Genomic DNA, 22,591 nt, shown 5'->3' with positions numbered 1-22,591 from the left:
GAAGGTGCTACTTCTCTTCTCTGTGTCTCTTACAAGTGGGCAAGGAGGAGCCAGGAACCAGAGCCACATGAAGTTTGCAAGGCCATGAGATAAACACTACTGTCCAGAAGAAGGTAAGTGGAGTTTTAAGTGAGAAGCAAGAATGGGGGACCATGAGAGGCCGGGTTCGTTGACTTGAAACCTTTATGACCACTCTACGTCATTTAAAGAAGGAAAAAAAACCCCATGTTTTGGGAGCAAGTAGGGACAAAGAATCATATAATTTAGACAAGATGAAGGGAGTCTCATCAAAGGGCACTGTTTCCTAATTATTTTTTAACTGCACTGGGAAGGCCAAATCATTATAGCACCAGGAAGACAAGTTGAGAAAGGCTGCTTTTCAGTCTCCTGGGCCACTGTCCTCTGTGTGGTTCTGACACAGCCAAACCATTCTCTGGACCATCTTTCCAGGGGAGGGGAAGGTTTCTAATGGGGACAGACTAGACCTGGACAATGTCACCAGCCTTCATCCTGCCCATGCTGAGGGCCAGGGCTAGCCTGGGACAGGCTCCATCAACCAGTGATTATTTATTATACTTTATGCTCATGATTCACTCTCTCAATGATCTGTAGCAAAACAGCGTGAGCAGCATTCCCAGAGCCAGTGACTGCCCCAACATTTCGGAGGCGTGGAAAGCACAAACACAGAAGCAGTACATGAAAGGACAGGCTGAATACATCTTGAGAAGTGGAAGCAGAACGTTAAGGCCATAAGCAAGTTAAGAAGAGATACCTGGAGCACATGAAGACTTTATAAAAGCTGAAAAAATACCAGTAACTGAGCAAACAATTCTGGTTCTGGCTGTAAAGCAAGTGGGAAGTACTGAAGGCCAGAAGCAAGGTTCAGGCAGGAGCCACCTCTCCCTGGCATTTCCAGAGATAGAGCGTAAGCTGATGATACTAGCTGGAACTCAGGAAAAGTTCTGCCACACTTCCAAGCTAAGACATGTATTAAGAAAAAGAAGGATCGCCTCCATAGCACTCATCTACTTGACCAACAGTGATGACAGCAGCTAACATTTCAGAAGGTCTGGATGTCTGGGATACTCAGTCCTACCATTTAATCTTCACAGAAACCTTTTGGGGTAGGTGCGGTGATTACTCCCATTTTATAGATGAGGAAACAGAGGTTTAGTGAGATTAAGTGATTTGTCCAAGGTTGCACAGGTGTTAAGTGGTAGAGCCAGCATCCATCTCTGAAGCAATGTGATACCAGAAACTCTACTCTTCGTCTCAAAGCTATGCCTGACTTACAGTGGAATGGCCAAGGGCTAGAAATGACCAGCTAAAGTATGTGAAGCATGTAAATCCTCTGCACTGGTCTTATGGGTTCACTGTACTTGGTCGCAAAAACCACACTTCTTTCTCCCCCAATGCCTCTACTCACTCTTTCCCCACTGTACCTTGCTTGACCCCTTAACCCTGCAAACATACTTCCCTCTCTCTGTCTAGTCAAATGTTCCTCTCCTTTATAGGTCAATTCAAGTCTTCATATTTGATCATATCTAAAGGTTTTCCAGACTTCTACAGTTCACAAGGATCGCCCCCCATCCCTAAACTCCACTATAACTTTACAGTCTTTTCTGGAATTCTTTGGATTCTTTCAATATTGTAGATTAAATTTATCCAGCAAAATTTCTAGTGCCTTAATGAGCCACATCTTCCCCCACAGGTCAAGCACAACGCTTTGCACATGGTATATGGCTCAATACTTTTAGTAGACTGATTATGGACTAAGCATTTACTCACACAAGGATGCATTTAAGAGTGGCAGAGGGAAACGGACATGGAAGAGGTCTCCTCTTGTAAATCACAGGATTTTAAAAACATGGAACCAGCTGCTTTCAAAAGGAGGGAAAAAATTTTTTTGGATGGGGGGAGGGGGTGCATCAGCTTAGAACAACCCTGGCTATCATTTACCCTTGGAATGCTGCTCAAAAAATCCATTTATAAGGGCACCTGGGTGGTTTAGTCAGTTGAGTGTCCGACTTCAGATCAGGTCACCATCTCAGAGCTCGTGGGTTTGAGCTCCACATCAGGCTCACTGCTGTCAACACAGAGCCTGCTTTGGGGATCCTCTGTCCCCTTCCCACTCTGTCCCTCCCCTGCTCACTCTCTCAAAAATAAATAAATCTTAAGAAAATCCATTTATATATGAAGGCTGCAAATAAAATCCCCTTGAGTGTAGGTCTTCTTTGTTACAGTCCCATTTTTCAGGTCCTTTGCTTTTCAGGAGGACTCTTCCCCACTCTGATCTGATCCCTGAAGACTGTCTGTACTTGGCCTGCCTGCTTCCTTGGCTGGATATCATGGGAGCCACTTGAAACCTACGTTCAAACCTCACGTCTGCCACTTACTGGCTGGGTGAGCTGGACAAGCTGCTTAACTACTGTAAGCCTCAGTTCCCCGTCCAGACCATGTGGATGTGAGGGGTTAAGTGTATCACTTCCATTTCATCATCGTGAAAGTCGAATGAGACAATGTTAGGAAAGAAGCTAACATAAAACCAAATACAGAGCAGGCATTTAATTAATGATATCTATCATGGCTATTGTAAAATACTTGTAACCGGTCTTCCTCCTCTAGTCTTTGCCAGAACATCCTCTATATGCCAGAAATTTTGGCCTGAAGTCCTTTGATATCTCCTCAGCTCCCATAGAACACTTAAGCCCTCTGTGACTGGGTTCCAGCCACCCTTCCCACTTGTGTCTTCAGCAAGCCCCTTCTGGTCATCTTATGTCCAAACCTGTGGTCCCAGACTCAGAGAATCTACAGAGGCCAAGCAGGTGACATGAGCCAGTGGACTGGGTATGTGTAAAATGACTGACCACCAATATTCAGCCCCCAGAAGCCACAGGAGTGGTGGGGAAAGAAACAGATTCCAGAGCTCACAGCTGTAGTGATTTTGCTATGGGGGAATGAAAATAAGCAAGAAATCTAGATTTTATGGAGAGCCTCTTCATTTTTGAATGCCAGTTAAAGATTTTAAAATGTTGTGAGGCAAAACAAAACATTTCTGCAGGCCAGATTTGCCCTTGGGCTGCCAGTTGGTGACCTTTGTTTCAAACACACCAAACTCTGGGACGCTCTGAATTTGCTGTGTCTTCATGCCTGTGTTCCTGCTACTCCCTCTGCATGGGAGGACTGCCCCCCACCCTCCAAAACTGAAATGTTATTTGTTCTGTGAAAAAATTAATGGATTCTTTCCTCAGTACTTGCAAGATGTGTGACACGCTTCTATTAATAAAATAGACATTATATGAAATAGATGGTGCATTAATTTTTCTCCATTGCCACTTAAGGGAGCTGTGTTCTAGTCATCTTTGTAGCATGTAGTACAATGCTTAGCCTATAGAAGTATGTGTTCAACAAAATGTTTGTTTAATGAATGGATGAGGGTAAGAGAAATCAACAATTGTGTGACTACTCCTCTATGCTGGTATCTGCAATCCCTATTTCTCTGCAGGCACCAGCAACTTTGGACACTTACATTTCTCTCCCATTTCCAGACATCTTGAATCCCCCAAAGGGGCTCTGGGCATTTAAGGCATTGTAACAATTGATCCTAAGGGAAGAAAACATAGTACCGTTAGTGCTGAATTCCACTTGCACAGAAATAGTACCACTGGCATAGTATTTCCTTTAAAAGTTTTATTTTTTTTAATTCCTTTTTTTTTTTTTTTTTTTTACATACGAAACATCTTTAATCTAAAATTTGCTTTGATTTCCCGATCTGGCCAGGAATGGGTGTATATCCATTCTCGGGGGGGGGGAGTCTCCTTGCCTTTGGTATTCCCATCCCCCCATAGAATGTGCTTACTTCACCCAGGTTCTGGAGATTATGAGGTCCCCACACAGCCACTGGCATGTGTTACGGCTAGAACAATGACGCTGACTCTGATCTTACCAAACAGTCCCCGCCTGCATTGCAGAAGACACCGTGAGGGCCTTGTTGATGTCATTAGTGAAGACAGCTGCCACAAGTCCAAAGTCTGAGTTATTGGCTCTTTCGATCACTTCATCCATTGTCTTAAACCTCAGAATCTCCTGAACAGGGCCAAAGATCTGCAACAAAATCATTTGACCCAACACAGGGCTGCTTTGCCAGCACCTTTACAACTGCTTTCCACATTGCAAAACAAGTTTGTTCTGCTTTCATTATTTAAACTTCATTTCAGCTTAGCAGCACAGAACTGTAAAATAACCTTTGGCAGAATAGGATTGTACACGTGTCTAACCTTAGAGTTTGTTCAGGACCCTGACTCCTCCACCCTCCCTGGAATCACTCGATTCTACTGTTAAAGCTGCCTTCTCCATGATTCTCCAGACACTGCTCCAGATCTCAGAACTGCTGGTCTGGACTGTTGGCTGATGTGCTCCTGGTTCCTCTCTCGCACGAACGTGAGGATACTTGGGTGTCTTCTCCTTCCTGGGGAACAGCTTAGTAACCTACATCTGAAGGAACAGACCTGTTGCAAGTGTATTACTAAGGCCAATGATTGGCTATGGTGACTGTCCTCTGGGCTAATAATAATTGCAATCATTTAGCAGGTCACCTGGCCTCCATCTAGCTTGCTTGCCTTTTGATTTAACATTTTCTTGAAAGTGAGATTTTACATAGTGATGTTTATAGCTGTTACAGAATATATATAAAATATAAAGAGCTAAAGCTAGAATATCATGTACTAGAAGTGCTCTGGAAACCATTCCAGAAAGATGTGGCTTTTGTCAGAACCCCATATTGGATACCTCCTCCTTGGCAATCCGCATATCATCGGTGACATTGGAAAACACCGTGGGCTCTATGAAGAATCCCTTTCGGCCCAGTCCTTTGCCTCCACATTCCAGCTTGGCACCCTCTGCCACACCACTCTGGATGAGTTCCAGGATCTTGTTGTACTGTTTCTTGTCAATCTACAAAAGAAATTTCCTAATGACTCCATGTAAAGTAAGTGGGTTCTCAAGAATCTCTCATCTGCGATTTTGTTTCAAAGCTCCATGATATCTAGTCATATCACATGGGACTGTTGTCACTTACCCATTCTTCACCAACAAAACATGTGGTTTTTTTATGGTTCCACCCAGCATGTTGGGAACAGTGTGAGAGTGCCAAATCAGAACTATCAGACACAGGCCATGTTTTCAGATGATAGAGAACTTGGCTAATTGATTAGTCATTGTTTACAAATGGGGGAAAACTGACCTCTACATCCAAATGAACAGTTCAGCAAGTTGTACTGATACTAAAAATATGAAAACAATAGGTGAGCTATATGGCACCACACATCAAATCCTATTGGGAAATATTTTTAATTGGACCTCCTATTACACCCGTAGAGGAAAAGATCAAGTCCAAAGAATGAGGACTAACTTTCTATTCCATAAAATAAAGTCAACCTTGCTCCCCAAAAGTCATAAGTATCACTCAATTACTATGGTTAAAAACCTAAATTCACTTGGGTTTAACTGCTCATCAGTCATCTTTCAAATGGTCCCCCAACCTAGGTGATGTTGTTGCTTATCGGGAAGACCCACACGCTAGAGATCTAGATGCAATCTGGTCCAAATAGCCTTTACAAATTCTCGGGCTCTATCTACAGTTTAAAACCAGAATTCTATATGGAAATATGCCTTCATGATTGTGGAGAACCTGCAGAGCCAAACAGTGTGGACTGCAGGGACTTTTGTGGCCCTCCCCACCCCATCCCACCACATGAAGCATTCAGGGTAAGAGAGAAACATAGAGCAGAGTGGGAAGGAGATAGCCCTCATTTCCTACACATTTACAAGCCACAAGGGACCTCCCCAAAGTAGGTCAGGTTGGTGGAGAGATTCCTCAGCCACTGAAGAAGGATAAGTGGCTTCCGGGAAAAAGAGATGTCCACTCTCCCTGACAAAGGCATTTGTAGACGGGTCTTGAAGGCCAGTGATTACCACTGGGTGTCAGTTCTCAAGGTCAACATCCATCTTGTCATGCACAGGTCTTTTTTAGAGCTGAGACACTCCAATTTACCCCCAAGGTTCAAAGTATCCTTAAGGCAACTCTAATCCCTTAGTGTTTCAGAGATAAAATTTAGAAAGGAAAAGAGAAGCATGAGAAATAAGAATGCCTCACCAGCTACATTTCTAGCCATGAAGACAAGGTGGAAGAGTAAGGAGGAAGCAGAAAAAAGAAGTTGTTTCTGGGGTCCCACTAGAGTGTCCAGTGTTCGCCAAGGATTAAGAAAGCGGATGTTTATTATTTCTCTACCTGGGGTCCCTGCTCAGTGGTGGGATCAAAGGGACTCCCCACTATGCGCCTCTTGGCCCGCTCCACACTTCTTCTCACAAACTCCTCATAGATGGACTCCTCCACAAAGATGCGAGACCCCGCGGTGCAGCACTGGCCTTGGTTGAAGAACACCCCCTGGTGAGCCTGCTCCACAGCATAGTCCACTGCAAGAGGAAAACAGCCACGTCCTCAGCACTAGTTCTCCTGCGGAGGGGTGTGTCTACAGAGTCACCTCCCATCCCTCTCCCCAGAGCCCTAGGTATAAATGCCACGCTCACTGCAGAGCGTATGGTGAGTAGGCAGCACCGGGGAGAGCACTGGATTGAGAACGCAGCTTAGGTGGAAGTTCTAACTAGACCCTGATGTTACTTGCTATGTGAACATGGACAACTTCACTTCTTTGAGCCTCTTTCTTCTTCTGTAAAAAGAAGGACTAGACCACGTCATCTAGAACAGGGGTCTCAAACTCCAGGATGCCAAGGGGCTAGACAGATAATGTAATGGTAGGAATCTGTCAGCTACTGAAACAATCTGATGGAGGCTCAGAAGGAAAGACACTACATTTGGCTGTTGCTCTGCGTGAATGTAAACCAATGGCTGCCAGATGGCCAATTTTAAGAAAAAACAGAAGTCAGTATTTTTAATGTGCAGTTTTTCTTTTTTCAAGTGCTGTGTGACATTTAGACAGGTAAACATATGTATGCCTGCATCTTGTCTATGGACTGCCAACGTGCAACCTTACCCTACAGAACCTTGTAGCTGTATGCTCAATTTGTATTTTGTCGAATTAATAAGCTAGAACAGAAACTGATCTTCTTGAAAGTCACCAAGTTTCCTCTATATTTACATGGGATGGTGTAATGGCATAAAACTTTTTCATGTCGTAGCGTATCCTTCAAGATAGGACCAGTAAGTATGGTGTGTTAGTTGCTAAATGACTGACTCCCATCAGTCAACCAGTGGTGTGAGTGGAGGGCCTACTCCCCAAGAGAAATTTAGGTGTGAGAGTTCTGATCCCTCAGACAGCCAGCATGAAGCCGATGCTGAACTCTCTGCGGACTCCAAGCTGGGGCTGAGAGTCAGACAAACTGCTTTCTGCTTTCTGATCTCTCCAGTGATGAAAGGGAAAGCAGCTGCGCCTGGCAGGATGGGAAGAAGAAAAAGAAAGAATGAAAGAGACTTTGGAATTGCATTCCCTGGAAAGCTTTTCTAAACAGAAAGGCCACACCTAGGCAGGATGGACTGCATGGCATCCTGCCTGGAGACATGGGATTTCCTAGGTTTGCTGCTCCATGCTGCCACAGAATCCTACCTCCAAGGTGTAATCACCTGATTGAGGTCCATTCATACGGGACTTACCAAAGTAGGTTGTCATTCTGGCTGAAAGTCATGGAAGCAGCAGAGGATGGGGGCACTAAACAGAGAAGGGGTTGGGGGTTTGGGGAAATGTTGGCAGGCCTAGTGAACTAGTATTTTTTTAATGATCTACAAAGCCACCAGGCACAGTTGAGAAGTTTCAGATTTCTTGCATCTCGGCAGAGAGAGGGTATTTCAGCCGTTCGGAGGCTTAGGCCACACCCCTTTGCACTGCACAGCCCTGAGCAAGCCTTCATCTCTTCTACCCTGCTCTATAGCATCACAGAGTCAAAGAAGCTCATTAGTGTCCAGAAAACAAACTCTGTTCAGCTGTCCACTGACAAGCGTTCTTTCCCAACATTAGTCTATCTGCTCCTTAGAAGGAAAGGTCCACATTCTTCTACTTAAGTACCCCTTAGTCTCCCAGATCTTCTTCCTAGTGTCCTGTCAAAGTGGAGATACAAAGAGGGCACCGGAAGGCAGTGTGCTGGCACATGTATGAGATCTGTGGGTGACTTACAATCAGCATCGGCAAAAATAATATTGGGGCTCTTTCCTCCAAGTTCCAGAGTTACTCTCTTCAAGTTACTTCTTCCAGCTGCTTCTTGGATAAGCTTTCCAACCTGAAAGGAAAGGAAATGGAGGAAGGTTTTGCACACCTTGCAGCTGAGACAGTCAGTGGCCAAGCCAATTCTGGGCAACAGTAATTGATCCTGCAAGGCAAACTAACCCAGTGGAGGCGGGAGGAATAACTCCTGTGTCGGGTTGGGCGGACAAGATACAAGTCAGCTGGGATGCAGTTTAATGTCTGTGTGAAGTGAGTTGGAAGACTGCTTTAGTTTCATGATGGAAGGAGCATGGAAAGAGGGTTTAATCTGGAATCTTAATCACTGGTCTCCAAAAAAGCCAACTGGCTCCACATGAAAGACATGATACATGATGAATGTACAACAAAATCTTCATGTATTTAAAAAAAATGCCACATATGACTTTAATCACAGGGCTCAAAGAAAATATAGATGTTACACCTTTGCCTCTGCCTAGGTCTAGAGTAGAACGATTCCTGATGGCTGAAGAACTGTCTATACTGTGCAATGCCTATTTACCTAGAAGCCAAACAAACAATAGGCTGAGTTAGAGATAGCATTTACCATGGTGTAAACTCACACTTCCAATGGAACTGAAAGTGTCAAGATGGAAACAGAAGAACACACTGCCTCAGTGATAGAAATGCTGTCCACTCTTTCAGAGTCTGCCTCAGCTGAACAGTGTTTCCTTGCCCAAGGGAATACCCTCCCATGGGTGGCCTATCCACAGATGGCAGCAGGGGTGTAGAGGCCCTTGCTCTCAGCTCACCACAGGACAGCTCTGCAGGCCCATGGATGCTCCACCATGCTGCATGTGGTTGGCGGACGTTGTCAGGCCTGCACTGCAGTTCAGCTTCCCCTGTGCCCACTCCCCTTCAGCAGCGATCCCTAATACATAACCTGCCTGGCAAACTCCATCTCAGCAGCTGCTTCCGGAGAACCTGACTCATACCAGGGTGCTACTCTACTATCAGGGTAGAGGTCACATTATGGGAAATACCAAGTCCCCAAATCGCCCATATGGGCACTTTGCTCTTGTTGGGATCAAAAATGCTACTGAATTCTACTGAAAATAAAATATTTTAAAAGCCTGGAGAAAAGAAATGCTAAATTTGAGTCCCTCCAGCCTCTTGTTGAGATCTTCAAGTAGGACTAACAATTCCTCAGGCAGGGTAGTCATGGTTAAGAGAAAATGTTCTGGAACCTGGAAGTTTTCTACTGATTTTATTGCTTACCAACTGGTTGACCTTGGAAAATTTATTTTACTTCTTGGCGCCTCGGTTTCCTCCTCTGTACCTGGGGCTAAACATAGTATCTACCTCAGAATTCAGTTGTCCTGAGGATTAAGTGAAGATATTTCGTCCTTAAAACCCTCCTCGTACACAGTGTGCCCACTCATGGTAGCTACGTGAATGCGGGAGAAGCCAGGTCACTCTCTTTCCATGTTCAGTGCAGAGCAATGGAGGTGATCGTAAGAGGAGTTACTGATAAGACTTTCCAAAGCAGGGCTCCCCCCTCCCTGCCCCCACTTCCCCCAAACTGCTTACACTTATCAGTTGCTTCAGGAAAATACTGGGGAAACTCTCTGACTTCCTTCAGTTGCCAGTATTACTCATTCACTGGATTAAATGCTTTTATGTTTTTATTATTACTCTACCTTATGGCAAAAAATTTAGAAAATGTACTTTCACTCCGAGGAAACCTAACCATGGGGGAAAAATAGTGATGTCTCTGGAAGAGCCAGAAGTGGTGTTTCTTAGTTTACAGGACAATACCAGTTTCCAAGAGGTTAAGAAATACTGACATCCAGCCCTAAGATTAACGGGCAGGCATCAGCCCACCAGCCAGATGGTGCCTCTCCTGCCGTGCCAGTTTGTCTGTCTTCTACCTCAAGGCAAACTCCCTAGAAGACAGGCTAATAAAGGCCCTGTTCTCAGGAAAACATGCTTCCTCTCCTTCAGGAAGAAAATGTATGTACACAATGGAAAGGAGAATCTGGCGCTCTGTTCTGGCAAGAGGACAGCGGTCAGGTGAAAACTGTGACTGAAGCCTGAGATCCCTAGCTTGAGAGGGGAAGCCTTCAGAGGAGGACAGCTGGGACAAGAGCACCATGGGGAGTCCCTGACGGCTGTCCTCTGTGACTGATGCTTCTCCTGAGGAATTCTAGGGTTCTTGGCTCTCTCTGCCCTGAGGAATCCATATTGATGATGACTCATCTTTAAGTCCAGGAAGATAAACAGACAAGTGCTTTCTCAAAGAAGGCAATCACTGGAATTCCCGCACTTATTATTAATTGTATTAGAAAATGAACGTTTACTGAGCTGATCTATGTCAGACATTTACATGTAATTAGCTCATTTAAGTCGCTCAAACACCCTACATAGTAGATACTATCTCATTTTAAAGGTGACCAAACTTACGAGCTGGAAGTCAATTGGATGGTACCATGTTACCCAGCAGGTGGGCTGGCAGAGCCTGTCAGACCCCAGGTAGACTGATGCCAGGGCATGAGCGCGGATCACTCCCTCTATGCGCCTCCCTCTCAACTTTCCGCCTTCCTTTCTGTATTCCCTGAGCACCTCATGTGTGCCACTCACCACCAAAACCTTGTCCCTGAACTCCTAATTGTATCCAGGTGAGTAGGAATATCACCTTTTATAGATACAAATGATGATCACAAACCATCAGTTGCAAAACTTACATTTTTGCCTTCAGAATGACATTAAAAAACAAGCAAAAGCAAGGGAAAATCATGGATTTCACACACAGTAAGATGCTGAATAAATGTTTGGGGTTGGTAAAGGGAGTGCGGGCCCAGCTGGCATTGCATTTCTGTTAGCCCTACTCATGACATTAATCAAAAAGTTCTAGGGGCTGGTATTTTTTGCCACTAGGAATGTTGTCCAGTGATTATTTTCATGGCTACGGTAACTATACAAAAACCTTGCTCAGTCTATGGTCATCAGAGAATACCTAAGAATAATTTTTCCTGTGTCAGTGCTTTGCCAGCCTTTCCTTAGAAACCAAATTTGTGCTAAACATTGTGAGGCAAATCTCAGATGAATAATGCCTTTCCTCTTCATCTTTGGAAGAAGGTCAAGTTGCAGCTCAGAGTCGAGAAACAACTGAATGTGTTAGGCCACGGGAGAACCATTCCCATCTGGAGGGGCCTCAGGAAAAGACACTTAGGAAATGCAGTTTTCACTGATCCCCTTCATTCAACACACATATTCCTGGTTCTCCAACTTCGTGCCGGGTGCAATGCTGTACCAGGAAGGACCTCACAGCTAAGAGGACTTCCACATAAACCTAGCAGCTGCTCACTAAGTGTAGCTTTACAGTCCACTGGGACAAAAATCTGGGTCAGATTTAATATTAGATAAGAGTGGACAGAATTATGGCTCTGAGGTACTTTGTTATAAGCCAGAGTCAGAGCTCTCCCTCCGGTCTTTGTCCACAGATTAGGGCTTTGGAGAACACATTATTACTCATGAATTCTCTCCGCGAGTGGACACAGGTTAAATGACCGCAAATGGGAGGCACTCCTCATTATCATTACCAAGAAGGGGAAAGAAGTGATGGAAAGGAAAACAGATGCAAGTCCAAAGCAAGAGATTTTTTTTTTTAGCAAGATTTTCTTAATAGGGAAAAGTAATATTTAAAAATCAAGTGTTCAAGTGAGAATTGACTCCATGTCTGCTTATAAAATTTGACAGGTCCCGTGCAAACCGACCAAAAATACTACCTGTACAAAGCCCATACAAGGGTCCCCAAAATTAGAATCTACGGAGTTGGACAATGTCAGAAAGAACAAAATGCAGACACCACACAAGGGCCTGGGAGAGGCAGTGAGTAGTACTCCTTGGGAGTATGTGTGACCCCGGTCACGGCGAATCCCTGTATGCAGGATCAGAAGGCAGAAGTGCACAGAGAGGTAAATGGGGCCGCAAGACACACAGGTCTTGTGAGTGGTTAAAAGTCAAGTCAGTAGGGATAGATTTATAAAACCAAGTCCTATTCTGATCAAATAGGCAGCACCTCCCGCCCCATCACTGACAAGCTGGCTAACTGCAACCATATTCAGGTTTATGGATTACCCACAGGTGTCAAGAGACCCAGGTACTACACACTGGCGTGGTGCCCAACTCCTCCTTCAATTTGGGAGTGACACTTTGGCTCCTTAAACCTCAGTTTCTTCCTGTGCAGAATGAAGGCACAAGCCAAGTAGTTACTCTATTCTTAGTACTCGAGTTGGCTGGAAGGGTTTTAAAAGACACATAGGGCTCCCGGAGCCCCTGTCTGTATTTAGAATCTGTCCACTGTTCTTCTGCATTTTTCTTGCTTATGAAGCAGAAATAGCTTTTCATCAAAGCATGCAGCTGCACAGAATGACAGAAAAACCTGATTTTTTTTTTTTAAGTTTCCTGGACAGAGGTCATTATGAAAGAGTAAGTGATGGTGTTCCAGCCACGTGGTTTCTTAACTTTGCATTCCCTGTAGTCAGCTGTATCTGTGTACCCCAAACAGGCAAGAGCGGGAAGTGGGGGCTCCCCCACACATATTGGAACTGGGCTCATTCTCAGCAGGAATGTTGGCACAGATCGACTCTGACTCCCATCCATGTTTTGAAAGGCTTCAGGATTGATATGAGGAGTATCCCTGGAAGAGCCACAATGTACCAGAACACGTTCACGGCAATGTGGCAGGGTAGGGAAAAGCAATTTGGTGCTTTGCAAGGGAAAGGATTCCTCATACAGGACAAAAAAGAACACAAAAGGCCTTTCCATGCCCTCTTTTTTTTTTTTTCCTTAACATTTATTTATTTTTGAGACAGAGAGAGACAGAGCATGAACGGGGGAGGGCCACAGAGAGAAGGAGACACAGAATCTGAAACAGGCTCCAGGCTCTGAGCTGTCAGCACAGAGCCTGACGCGGGGCTCGAACCCACAGACCGTGAGATCATGACCTGAGCTGAGGTCGGACGCTTAACCGACTGAGCCACCCAGGCGCCCCCCATGCCCTCTTTATTTAATGCTGTTGCTCCCTGAACAGTGTTCCTGAAGCTGAGTAAACTTTTTATTAATTAGTGAATTACATCTATTAATAAGGGTGGATTCTTTCTCAGAGACATGCCTCCTTAAAACAAAACAAATATCTCTAGTACAGAGTTCAGTAAGCTGGCTGAAGGATGCCTGCTTTTTGGAATATATTTTCATTTCTTAAACCTCTAACAGATTGACTCTATGGCTTCTTCCCTCCTCCCCTTATTTTTCACTGTTGTGTTTACTGGCTAACTATGATGGAGACAGGAATGACAAAAATATATGTCATTGGATATTTCTTGCCTTTCTGAAATACCTAGAAAGAACAGGCCAAATCAGTCTGTTCAGATTTCTACCTGAAAGTAAAAAGACCAAAACAGTTAAGCAGTTCCTTTAATTTCAGTGATAACAGCAATTTCAAAACTGTCAAATTCCAATTATGAAAACCAACATGGCCGCTAACAACCAGTCCTATCACACCTGTCCCTCCAGTCACATGAAACCATATGCCCTTCCTGGAACATGCCTCTATGTGTTTGTCCAGGCGGTTTCATCTGCTTAAAATGCCTTTCCTCCCCTTGCTTACTTGATAAAATCATTTTTCCTATTTCTGCCACTTCCTCTGTGAAGCTAGCTTTCCAGACCCACCCTCCCCACAGGTCTGGTCTCTGATCCAACAAAACTCTCACACTGTTCTTAATAGTTGTCTTCTAGCCTGAATTCGTGAACAGAGAGACTCTACTTTCCTACCTACCTACCGGACATACATATGGAAGATTTTCCTCATTTGTTGGGTCACTGCACCAGAATATGACACCTGTTCTAGGAGGTCTCTTGGAATCAGAGACCATGTTAGAGAAACAAGTGAGAGAATACAGGATGCTTGTGTCCAAGGTAGTCGTACTTTGCCATAACTAGCAGAATAATCTTGGGCTTCCCTTTCACTTATCTTTGGCTTAAATTTCCTCATTTTTAATGAAGGGAATGACTTCATCTAACATTGGCTGTACTGCTCCTGGAGCACTTAAACACTTTTTCTATGTCTGGGCTCTACCTCAAGAGATTCTGATTATTTTACTCTGGATTATTTGTAAAAGTTCCCAAGAACGTTCTAATTTGCTGCTAGGGTTAAGAACTATGAGATGAAAGAAACTTTAAAGGCACTGCTCCCATACTTGTCTCTAACCTTGCATCATTGGTTCTATTTTGCAATTGTACAACATTACTGTTTATTGAACACATACTCTGTGCTGCTTGTTCTCACAAACATTACTTAATCTTCATCCATTTCTGTGAGGCAAAATTACCCCCATTTTATAGCCGGGAAAAAAAAAATGTGACTCAGAGAGGTCAAGAAATGACTTGCTGACAGGCATCCACTGAGAGGCGGAGCCAGGACTGGACTCAGAGTGGCCGTACCAAGCCTAGGGTTCTTTCTGCTCCACTACGGCTTCTCTCTATGGTTCTTACTTCTCTTCTCCGATGCTCTCCTGGGGATTAGGTCCCCTTTGCTCAGAGTAGAATTCTGACAGCTAAACACTCTATCCACAGCTAACAGATATTCCAGATCAACTGTCTGGGATACTTAGCCATCCTTCTGTTAACTACATAGGACTCTCCCTTTGTATTTCAGATAACTAAAAAAGTCAAGATTCTGGTTGTTTTGGTTTGCTTTGATAGGAAGAATCGTGGAGTACTCAAGTCCATGGTACTACATTTCCCACTAACCAGGTGAACTGAATGAAGGGATGGGCATCATAGGACCTGCTCATTATCACCCAGAGCTCCAAGGAGAGAAACCCCTTGCAGAATAAATAATCTCGGTGGGCAGGCAGAGGCCACAGCATACTTTTTCTTATTCTTCAGTACTCAAGTTTTGATTTAAGAATTAAGAAAAGGAAAAGAAGATACTTTAAAGCCTGTACATCCAGGTGCTTTTTGACACATTCAACTGGTATTTTTGATTCAAATGGTGGATGGTTTACTAGTGGACCCCTACAATCTTAGAAAGAGGCTCATGAGCTTTTTTTTTAAAAAATAGACAAAACGATAGCAGGGCAACTCCCCCACCTACAAAGAGGGGTGAGGCTACAAGTGGAAAGAGCTGACCCAATTCATTACTCAAGCCGCAGCGAGGGTGTCTACACCATGCATTATGACATTCATCTCACTTAGGAAGTGAAGGAGAACCCCGGCTGCGTAAATTAGAATCAGTGATAATACAGCTGTTAGCCACAAACATTTGTTTGGCACGAATCAATCTGGACTCTCCTGTAGTTTGCTTTGATGGTCTCTCTACTATCTTGTTGACTAATGATGAAATCATGGTTTGTTAATTTAACTGAACAAAGAAAACACCACACCAAGCAAAGTGCAAACTGCTTTCCTGTACTTTATTGAGGTTGTTTATTGACTCTGTGTTTATAAGAGCCCTTTTATATTCACTTATTAAATATTTACATGCATTGCTTATGTATTTAGCTGCATAAGGAGAAATTAATCCTATCTTCCATCTGAGTAACTCTGTTTGTTTTTCAAAGGCCTTTTGCTGAAGTAAAATGGCAAGCAGCCACCTCAAATAAGCTTCTTGTTACTGTTGCAGACATTCTGTGATGTACCAGTAAGTCACTTCTCCCTAGGGTAATCATACCAGGGGCCATGTTCAAATTCATATTTAAGTGACATGTTCCCTCTGGAATAATCTATACAATTTCCCAAGGAGCCTACGAAGTTAAAAGAGAATAGATGGATAAAGAAGTAAAAACTGATGAAAGCAAGCTGAAAATGATTTTGGGAATTATGTGATCACTTGATTTGCCTGTAAAAATTCTCTACCCACCACCATTAATATGGGGAATTATAAGTTGGCTTTCATATTCTAGACAAATGCTTCTCTCTCAGGTCTTCTATTATCTATCTGTCAAAGATACTACTCCAGAAAAGAAACTAGGAGATACTCCAGAGGCCACAGCAGTAGTTCCCCTCTAAGTGAATGCAAACGCCTTTCTAGAGAGAGAAATATCAAATATAGATTTTGTCAGAAAAACTTGGTGAAATGTGCTTTATGCACACTGCAATAGGCTACCTCATGTTGTGAGTATTCCTAAGAACAGAACACTTCACATGGCCACCTTCCACCTCATTCTCTTTCCCGAACTTTTCTTTTTCTGTCTGTCTGTGTGTGTGTCTCTCTCTCAGGTCCCTCCACTGAATATCGGCATCTTTGAAGATTACGTATTTAGTTTTTAATGCTTTTCCTGTTAAGATCTCCTATGTTATATTATATAAAGCTACAGTGACCAAAAATAGTGTGGTATTGGTGAAGGGACAGACACACAGATCAGTGGAACAGAACAGAGTCTAGAAAGAGCCCCATACAAATATGCACAACTGCAGCCTGAGAAAGGCACAAAGTCATTTTAGTAGAAACAAAGACCATCTTTTCAAGAAACGGTACTGGAACTAGTATTATCTACAAAGAAGTTAGTTCCTCACTTTACAACATGCACAAAAATTAAATAAAAATACATTCATAAACCTAAGTGTTAAACACAAAAACTATAAAATTTCTAGAAGGAAACATAAAAGAAAATCTCTGTCATGTTAAGTTAGGCAAAAGTTGCTTAGGCATGACACCAAAAGCCTGATCCAGAAAATAAAAAAATAACGAATCAATAAACTGGATGCCATTAAAATTAAGAACTTCTGCTCTGCAAAAGGCACTGCTGAGAGAATGAAAGGATAAACCACAGACTAGGAGAAAATATTTGCAGAGCACAATGGACTTGCATCCAGAATACACAAAGAATTTTTAAAATTCAACAATGAAACAAACAACAAAACAGTAAAAAAAAAAAAAAGTGGGCAAAGATTAAAACACACTTCAACAAAGAAGACACACAGATGACCAACACACACATCAAAGAGATGCTCACCATCACTCATCATCAAGGAAATGCAAATCAAAACCACAACGAGATATTTCCTCACCTCTATTAGGATGGCTACTATAAAAAATACTGGAAATAACAAGTGATGGCAAGGATGTGGAGAAAAAGAGAACCCTTCGGCACTACTGGTGGGAATATAAATCGCTGCAACCGTTATGAAAAATAGTACAGAGGCTCCTGAAAAACTTAAAGATAGAACTACCATATGATCCAACAACAATCCCACTTCTGGGTATTCTTCTGAAGAAAACAAAAACACTAACTAGAAAAGGGATCTGCACTGCCATGTTCACTGCAATATCATTTACAATAGCCAAGATATGGAAACAACCTGAGTCCACCAATGGATGATTAAAGAAACTGGTATATATTAACACTGGAATATATATTCAGCCATAAAAAGGACTAAAATCTTGCCATCTGTGACAACATGGATGAACCTCAATTGCATTGTTAAATGAGATAAATCAGACAGAGAAAGACAAATACTGTAGGAACTCTCTTATATATGCAATCTAAAATAAACATATTATATATTTATATGTATGTATGTATGTATGTATGTATGTGTGTGTGTGTGTGTGTGTGTGGACTCTTCCAGGACCATAACTGTCAATATGTATGCACTCAGTGTTTTAGCTACTGTGCTTTAGAAACTAACATTACAGTGAGGAGGGCCAGAATCCAAAAATTTTAAATGTGCAACGGAAACATCACATAAAACCAACTAACTCTATATACAAGCACACATATGCACAAGTGATGTGATCCTGAGAATGAGAAAAGCTCCCCCCAACGGATGCACCAAGATCACCTATAAAATCTGAGTGAATTCAATTTCAATTGTGCCACATGGTATGTTATGTCGATCTACCTCATGATAAGGTATGGGCTGATAATTACCTAATTTCAAATACTGTTAAGGATAATTAATATATACAATGTCTGATTTCATCCCCAGCCCAGAAGAATCATTTATTAAACAGCAACAGGGTAACTGTATAACAGGATCTTACACAGATATTATCTAGTTTAATGCTCATAACTGCTTGGCAAAGTAGGTGTCAATCCCCCCTTTTTCTAGAAAACAGACTCAGAAAGCTAATGAATAATCAGGTGGAACTGGCATTAATTACATATCTGTGAAATAAATTTGTAGCAAAATTTTCAAATGGGCTTCTATAATTTTAAAAACCTTTAAATAAATGTGGTACGTAGTCAAAAGTTCCCAAGATATACATATATTTAAAAAAAAACCACTATGTTGAGATAACACTATTACATTTATTAGGATGGCTAAAAATAAAAATACTGACCATAGCAAATGCTGGAGAAGAGGTAGGGGAGCTGGAAATCTTAGACACTGCTGGGAGGAATGTAAGGTGGTACCACCACTTTGGAAAATAGTTAACAATTTCTTAACCTACCATACAATCCAGCTATTCCATTCCTAGGTATTTATCCAAGAGTTAAGGAAATACACACACACATACAGATGCACAAAGAGTTGTACATGAAATGTTCACAGGAACTCTTATTTGTAGCAGTCCCAAACCAGAAATAACCTAAATGTCCACCAACAGGTGAATGACAAACAAATTCTGGTATATCCACAAAATGGAATATGACTCAGGAACAAGAAGGGATGAATTACTGAGATACACAACAAAATGGATGGATTTCAAAATTACTGTGTGAATAAGAACAGCCAGACAGAAGAGTATATACAGTGTGTTACTATTTATATGAAATTCCAAAAAGTGCAAACAATCTATCATGGCAAAAAGCAGATCCATGCCTGAGAATGGGCAGGGGGTGGAGGGCAAAAAGAGGAGATCACAAAGGGCCAGCAGGAAACTTCTGAGGGAGATGGACGTATTTGCTATCTGAACTTTGGTGGTGGTCACATAGGTAGATACATATGTCAAAACATATCAAGTTGTACATTATGTGCAATTTATTATGTATCAATTATACCCCAATAAAGCTGTCAATAAATATACATTAAACAATGAAAGTGTTATTTTATTAGAGCAATTATGTCATACATCTATTTGTTGTCGTTTGGGAACTGTTGGGGGGAAAACTATATTGAATCTACCTGACTATTTAAAATATGAGTTAATGGTTTTAATTAAAGTCAAATGGCTTAGGAATAAATTAATTACATTTTAAAATAATTGGAGCTTGACAGGGAAAGAGAAATGAAGAGAAAAAAAGAAACTTAAAGGAAAGCAAAAGGTGGTGAAAATAAAGAACAGATCAGAGGACAAAAGAAGAGATTACAATTAGAACTAAAAAGAGGCAGGGCACTTGGGTGGCTCAGTCAGTTAAGCATCCAACTTTGGCTCAGTTCATGATCTCACAGTTCGTGAGTTCAAGCCCTGTATCAGGCTCTCTGCTTTAGATCTTCTGTCCCTCTCTCTTTCTCTGTCCCTACCTCCTGTGCACCCACTCTCTCCCTCCCTCTCAAAAATAAAACTTAAAAAAAAGAAAAGAAAAAGAGGCAACACTTGAGATAATAAGTCTCAATAAGAATGAAGCCACCATACTCACTACAGAGGTTGACCAGTTCTCATTTATCTGCACAGAAGGCAGGAAACAATCATGATGCTAAGGACTCACTGGCCAGATAAGGGAGGGGTGGGCACTCAGGCAGCAGAAACAGCACATACTCAGTCACAGAACTGAAAGGCACGGCCCGTCTAGGTGTCTGCAAGCAGTCTGGGAAGGCTAGAGAAAGGGGAAGTTGTGGGGCCAGGTCATGAACCAACTTGTCTGTTACCTGAAAGAATTTTGGATACCCAGGTAGAGATGTCTACTCTACAGATAGAAACAGAAGTCTCAAGCTCAAAAAAGCGGTTAATAATTACAGTGAGCTATTTCAAGGACATATTCTGACATACTGTGTTCACTCATAGGATTATTTCATATTGACAAATAAAAAATTAAATGGACCAATTAAAGTTAGTACAAATGAAAAACCTTTTGTACCGATGGTCTTATGGGGAAGGAAGAATTAGAGTGGGAAATGGTGGTTAAATTCCAAGTTCAGAAACCAACATTTATGACTGAAATGAAACTTGTACCTTCTCTTAGGAATAGTGCTTTTCTTTTAATGTTTATTTTTGAGAGAGAGAAAGAAAGAGAGAGTGTGTAAAGAAGTGGGGGAGAGGCAGAGAGAAGGGGACAGAGGATCCAAAGAGGGCTCCATGCTGACAGCAGTGAGCCTGACGTGAGGCTAGAACTCACGAACTGCAAAATCATGACCTGAGCCGAAGTCGAAGTTTAATGCTCAACCGACTGAGCCACCCAGGTGCACCAGGAATAGTGCTTTTATGCAGTAAAAGCTAAGTCAACAAAAATTGCATATAAGAAGAAAATGTGACCAGCTAAGCCTGCAGTGTCAAATTTTCTATGAATTCATCAGCTGATTCTCTGGGTTCTCTTGAACAGCCACTGCAAGGGGCACATGATAATGCCATGGCCTTGGAGCTGGGCTGAACCTAGAAAACCCTCTGGGGAACAAGCCTGGAGCATAGAAGAACTAGCAAAAAGAGGGAGGAGTAAGCAATCTTGCCGATTGTCAGTTCTATGCCCTGTGTGCCAGGGAAACCCCAAGGTCATTTGTAAAATAAGGAGTGACTTAAGGGCATCTTTACTCCTGCAAGGAACACAGTAGAGGATCAAAATACTTAACGATGTAAGAGGACTTGGAGTTCTAAGATTATCAAAGTCCTCTCTTTCTGGCAGCTGGCAAGCCCATTTGCACCCTTCTGGGCTCCAGGGCTGCTCCAGCACATGGGGAGCAAGAAAGAGAGAAATGTTGCTACACACAGATTGAGCAGTGGCAGAGGAGTGCCTGGATTGCTACATACTTTCCTCTTATGACCACCTTTGCTGTGTCCCAGAGGTTTTGGGCTGTGGTGTTATCATTTTCATTGGCTTCCATGTACTTTTTTAATTTCCTCTTCAACTTCTTGGTTAGCCCATTCGTTCTTTGGTAGGATGTTCTTTAGTCTCCAAGTATTTGTTACCTTTCCAATTTTTTTCTGGTGGTTGTTTTCGAGTTACTCAGCATCGTGGTCTGAAAATATGCACGGTATGATCTCAGTCTTTTTGTACTTGTTGAGGGCTGATTTGTGTCCCAGTATGTGATCTATTCTGAAGAACATTCCACGTGCACTGGAGAAGAATATGTATTCTGCTGCCTTAGGATGAAATGTTCTGAATATACCAGTTAAGTCCATCCGGTCCAGTGTGTCATCCAAAGCCATTGTTTCCTTGTTGATTTTCTGATTAGATGATCTGTCCATTGTTGTAAGTGGGGTGTTGAAGTCCCCTACTATTATGGTAAAATTATCAGTGAGTTTGTGTTTGTGATCAATTGATGTATATATTTGGTTGCTTCATCTTGGGGGCATAAATGTTTATAATTGTTAGATCTTCTTGGTGGGTAGGCCCATTAATTATGATACAGTGCCCTTCTTCATCTCTTATTACCGTCTTTATTTTAAAGTCTAGATTGTATGACATAAGTATGGCCACTCTGGCTTCCTTTTGGTGACCATTAGCATGACAGATGGTTCTCCAGTATGATTTGGTCACACTAGCCTTCTACCCCTTTTTTCTCTCTCTTCATCTTCTGTGATTCTTATGATTCAGATACTTTTCCTTTTTAATGAGTCACTGAGTTCTCTAATTCTTTATTTTAATTTTTTTAAATGTTTTTAAACATCTAAGAGTAAGAGAGACAGAGTGTGAGCTGGGGAGGGACAGAGACAGAGGGACACACAGAATCTGAAGCAGGCTCCTGGTTGTGAGCTGTCAGCATAGAGCCCGATGTGAGGCTAGAACTTGTGAACCGCAAGATCATGACCTGAGCTGAAGTCAGACACTTAACTGACTGAGCCACTCAGGCACCCCCCTGGCTTTCATTTCTTCCTGCTCTTTCTTTTGGGGTGAATTCCTTCATTTTGTCATTTTGGAAGATTAAAAGAACTAATAAAATAAAAAATTAAAATTAAAAAATTAAAACCAACACAAAACATCAAATAAAAAACAACAACAAAAGCAACAAAGACTACAAAGGACCAGAGAACACCACCAGAAACTCCAACTCTACAGGCAACACAAGGCAATAAATTCCTATCTTTCAGTACTCACTCTAAATGTCAATGGACTAAATGCTCCAATCAAAAGACATAGGGTAACATAAGAAAACAAGATTCATCTATATGCTGTTTACAAGAGATCACTTTAGACCTAAAGACTCTGTCAGATTGAAAGTAAGGGGATGGAGAACCATCTGTCATGCTAATGGTCACCAAAAGGAAGCCAGAGTGG

The 22,591-nt window shown here is 42.3% G+C and overlaps 1 protein-coding gene across 8 annotated transcripts in view; it reads right to left on the bottom strand.

Annotated features, from left to right (window-relative positions):
* The window catches only part of ALDH1A2 (aldehyde dehydrogenase 1 family member A2), a 130,872-nt gene that overhangs the window by 5,238 nt on the left and 103,043 nt on the right, over positions 1 to 22,591 (bottom strand). For 7 of the 8 annotated variants that reach the window (XR_002078017.2, XM_053889029.1, XM_019441970.2 and 4 more), the window contains 5 exons: positions 8,187 to 8,289; positions 6,290 to 6,474; positions 4,789 to 4,953; positions 3,947 to 4,104; positions 3,530 to 3,604 (listed from right to left, as the gene is read on the bottom strand). Coding sequence is in view for 7 of the 8 variants with exons in the window: in XM_053889029.1 (XP_053745004.1) it covers positions 3,530 to 3,604; positions 3,947 to 4,104; positions 4,789 to 4,953; positions 6,290 to 6,474; positions 8,187 to 8,289 (686 nt within the window). In the remaining variant the exon portion in view is untranslated. Of the gene's footprint in view, positions 1 to 2,597; positions 2,644 to 3,529; positions 3,605 to 3,946; positions 4,105 to 4,788; positions 4,954 to 6,289; positions 6,475 to 8,186; positions 8,290 to 22,591 lie in introns of those variants that run through there. The other variant, XM_019441973.2, reaches the window with a different exon arrangement.

The sequence above is a fragment of the Panthera pardus genome, unplaced genomic scaffold (genome assembly GCF_024362965.1).
Source record: "Panthera pardus isolate Hobbes unplaced genomic scaffold, ASM2436296v1 HiC_scaffold_24, whole genome shotgun sequence".
In the NCBI taxonomy this organism is placed as follows: domain Eukaryota; kingdom Metazoa; phylum Chordata; class Mammalia; order Carnivora; family Felidae; genus Panthera; species Panthera pardus.
This window is presented reverse-complemented; position numbering and strand designations above follow the sequence as displayed.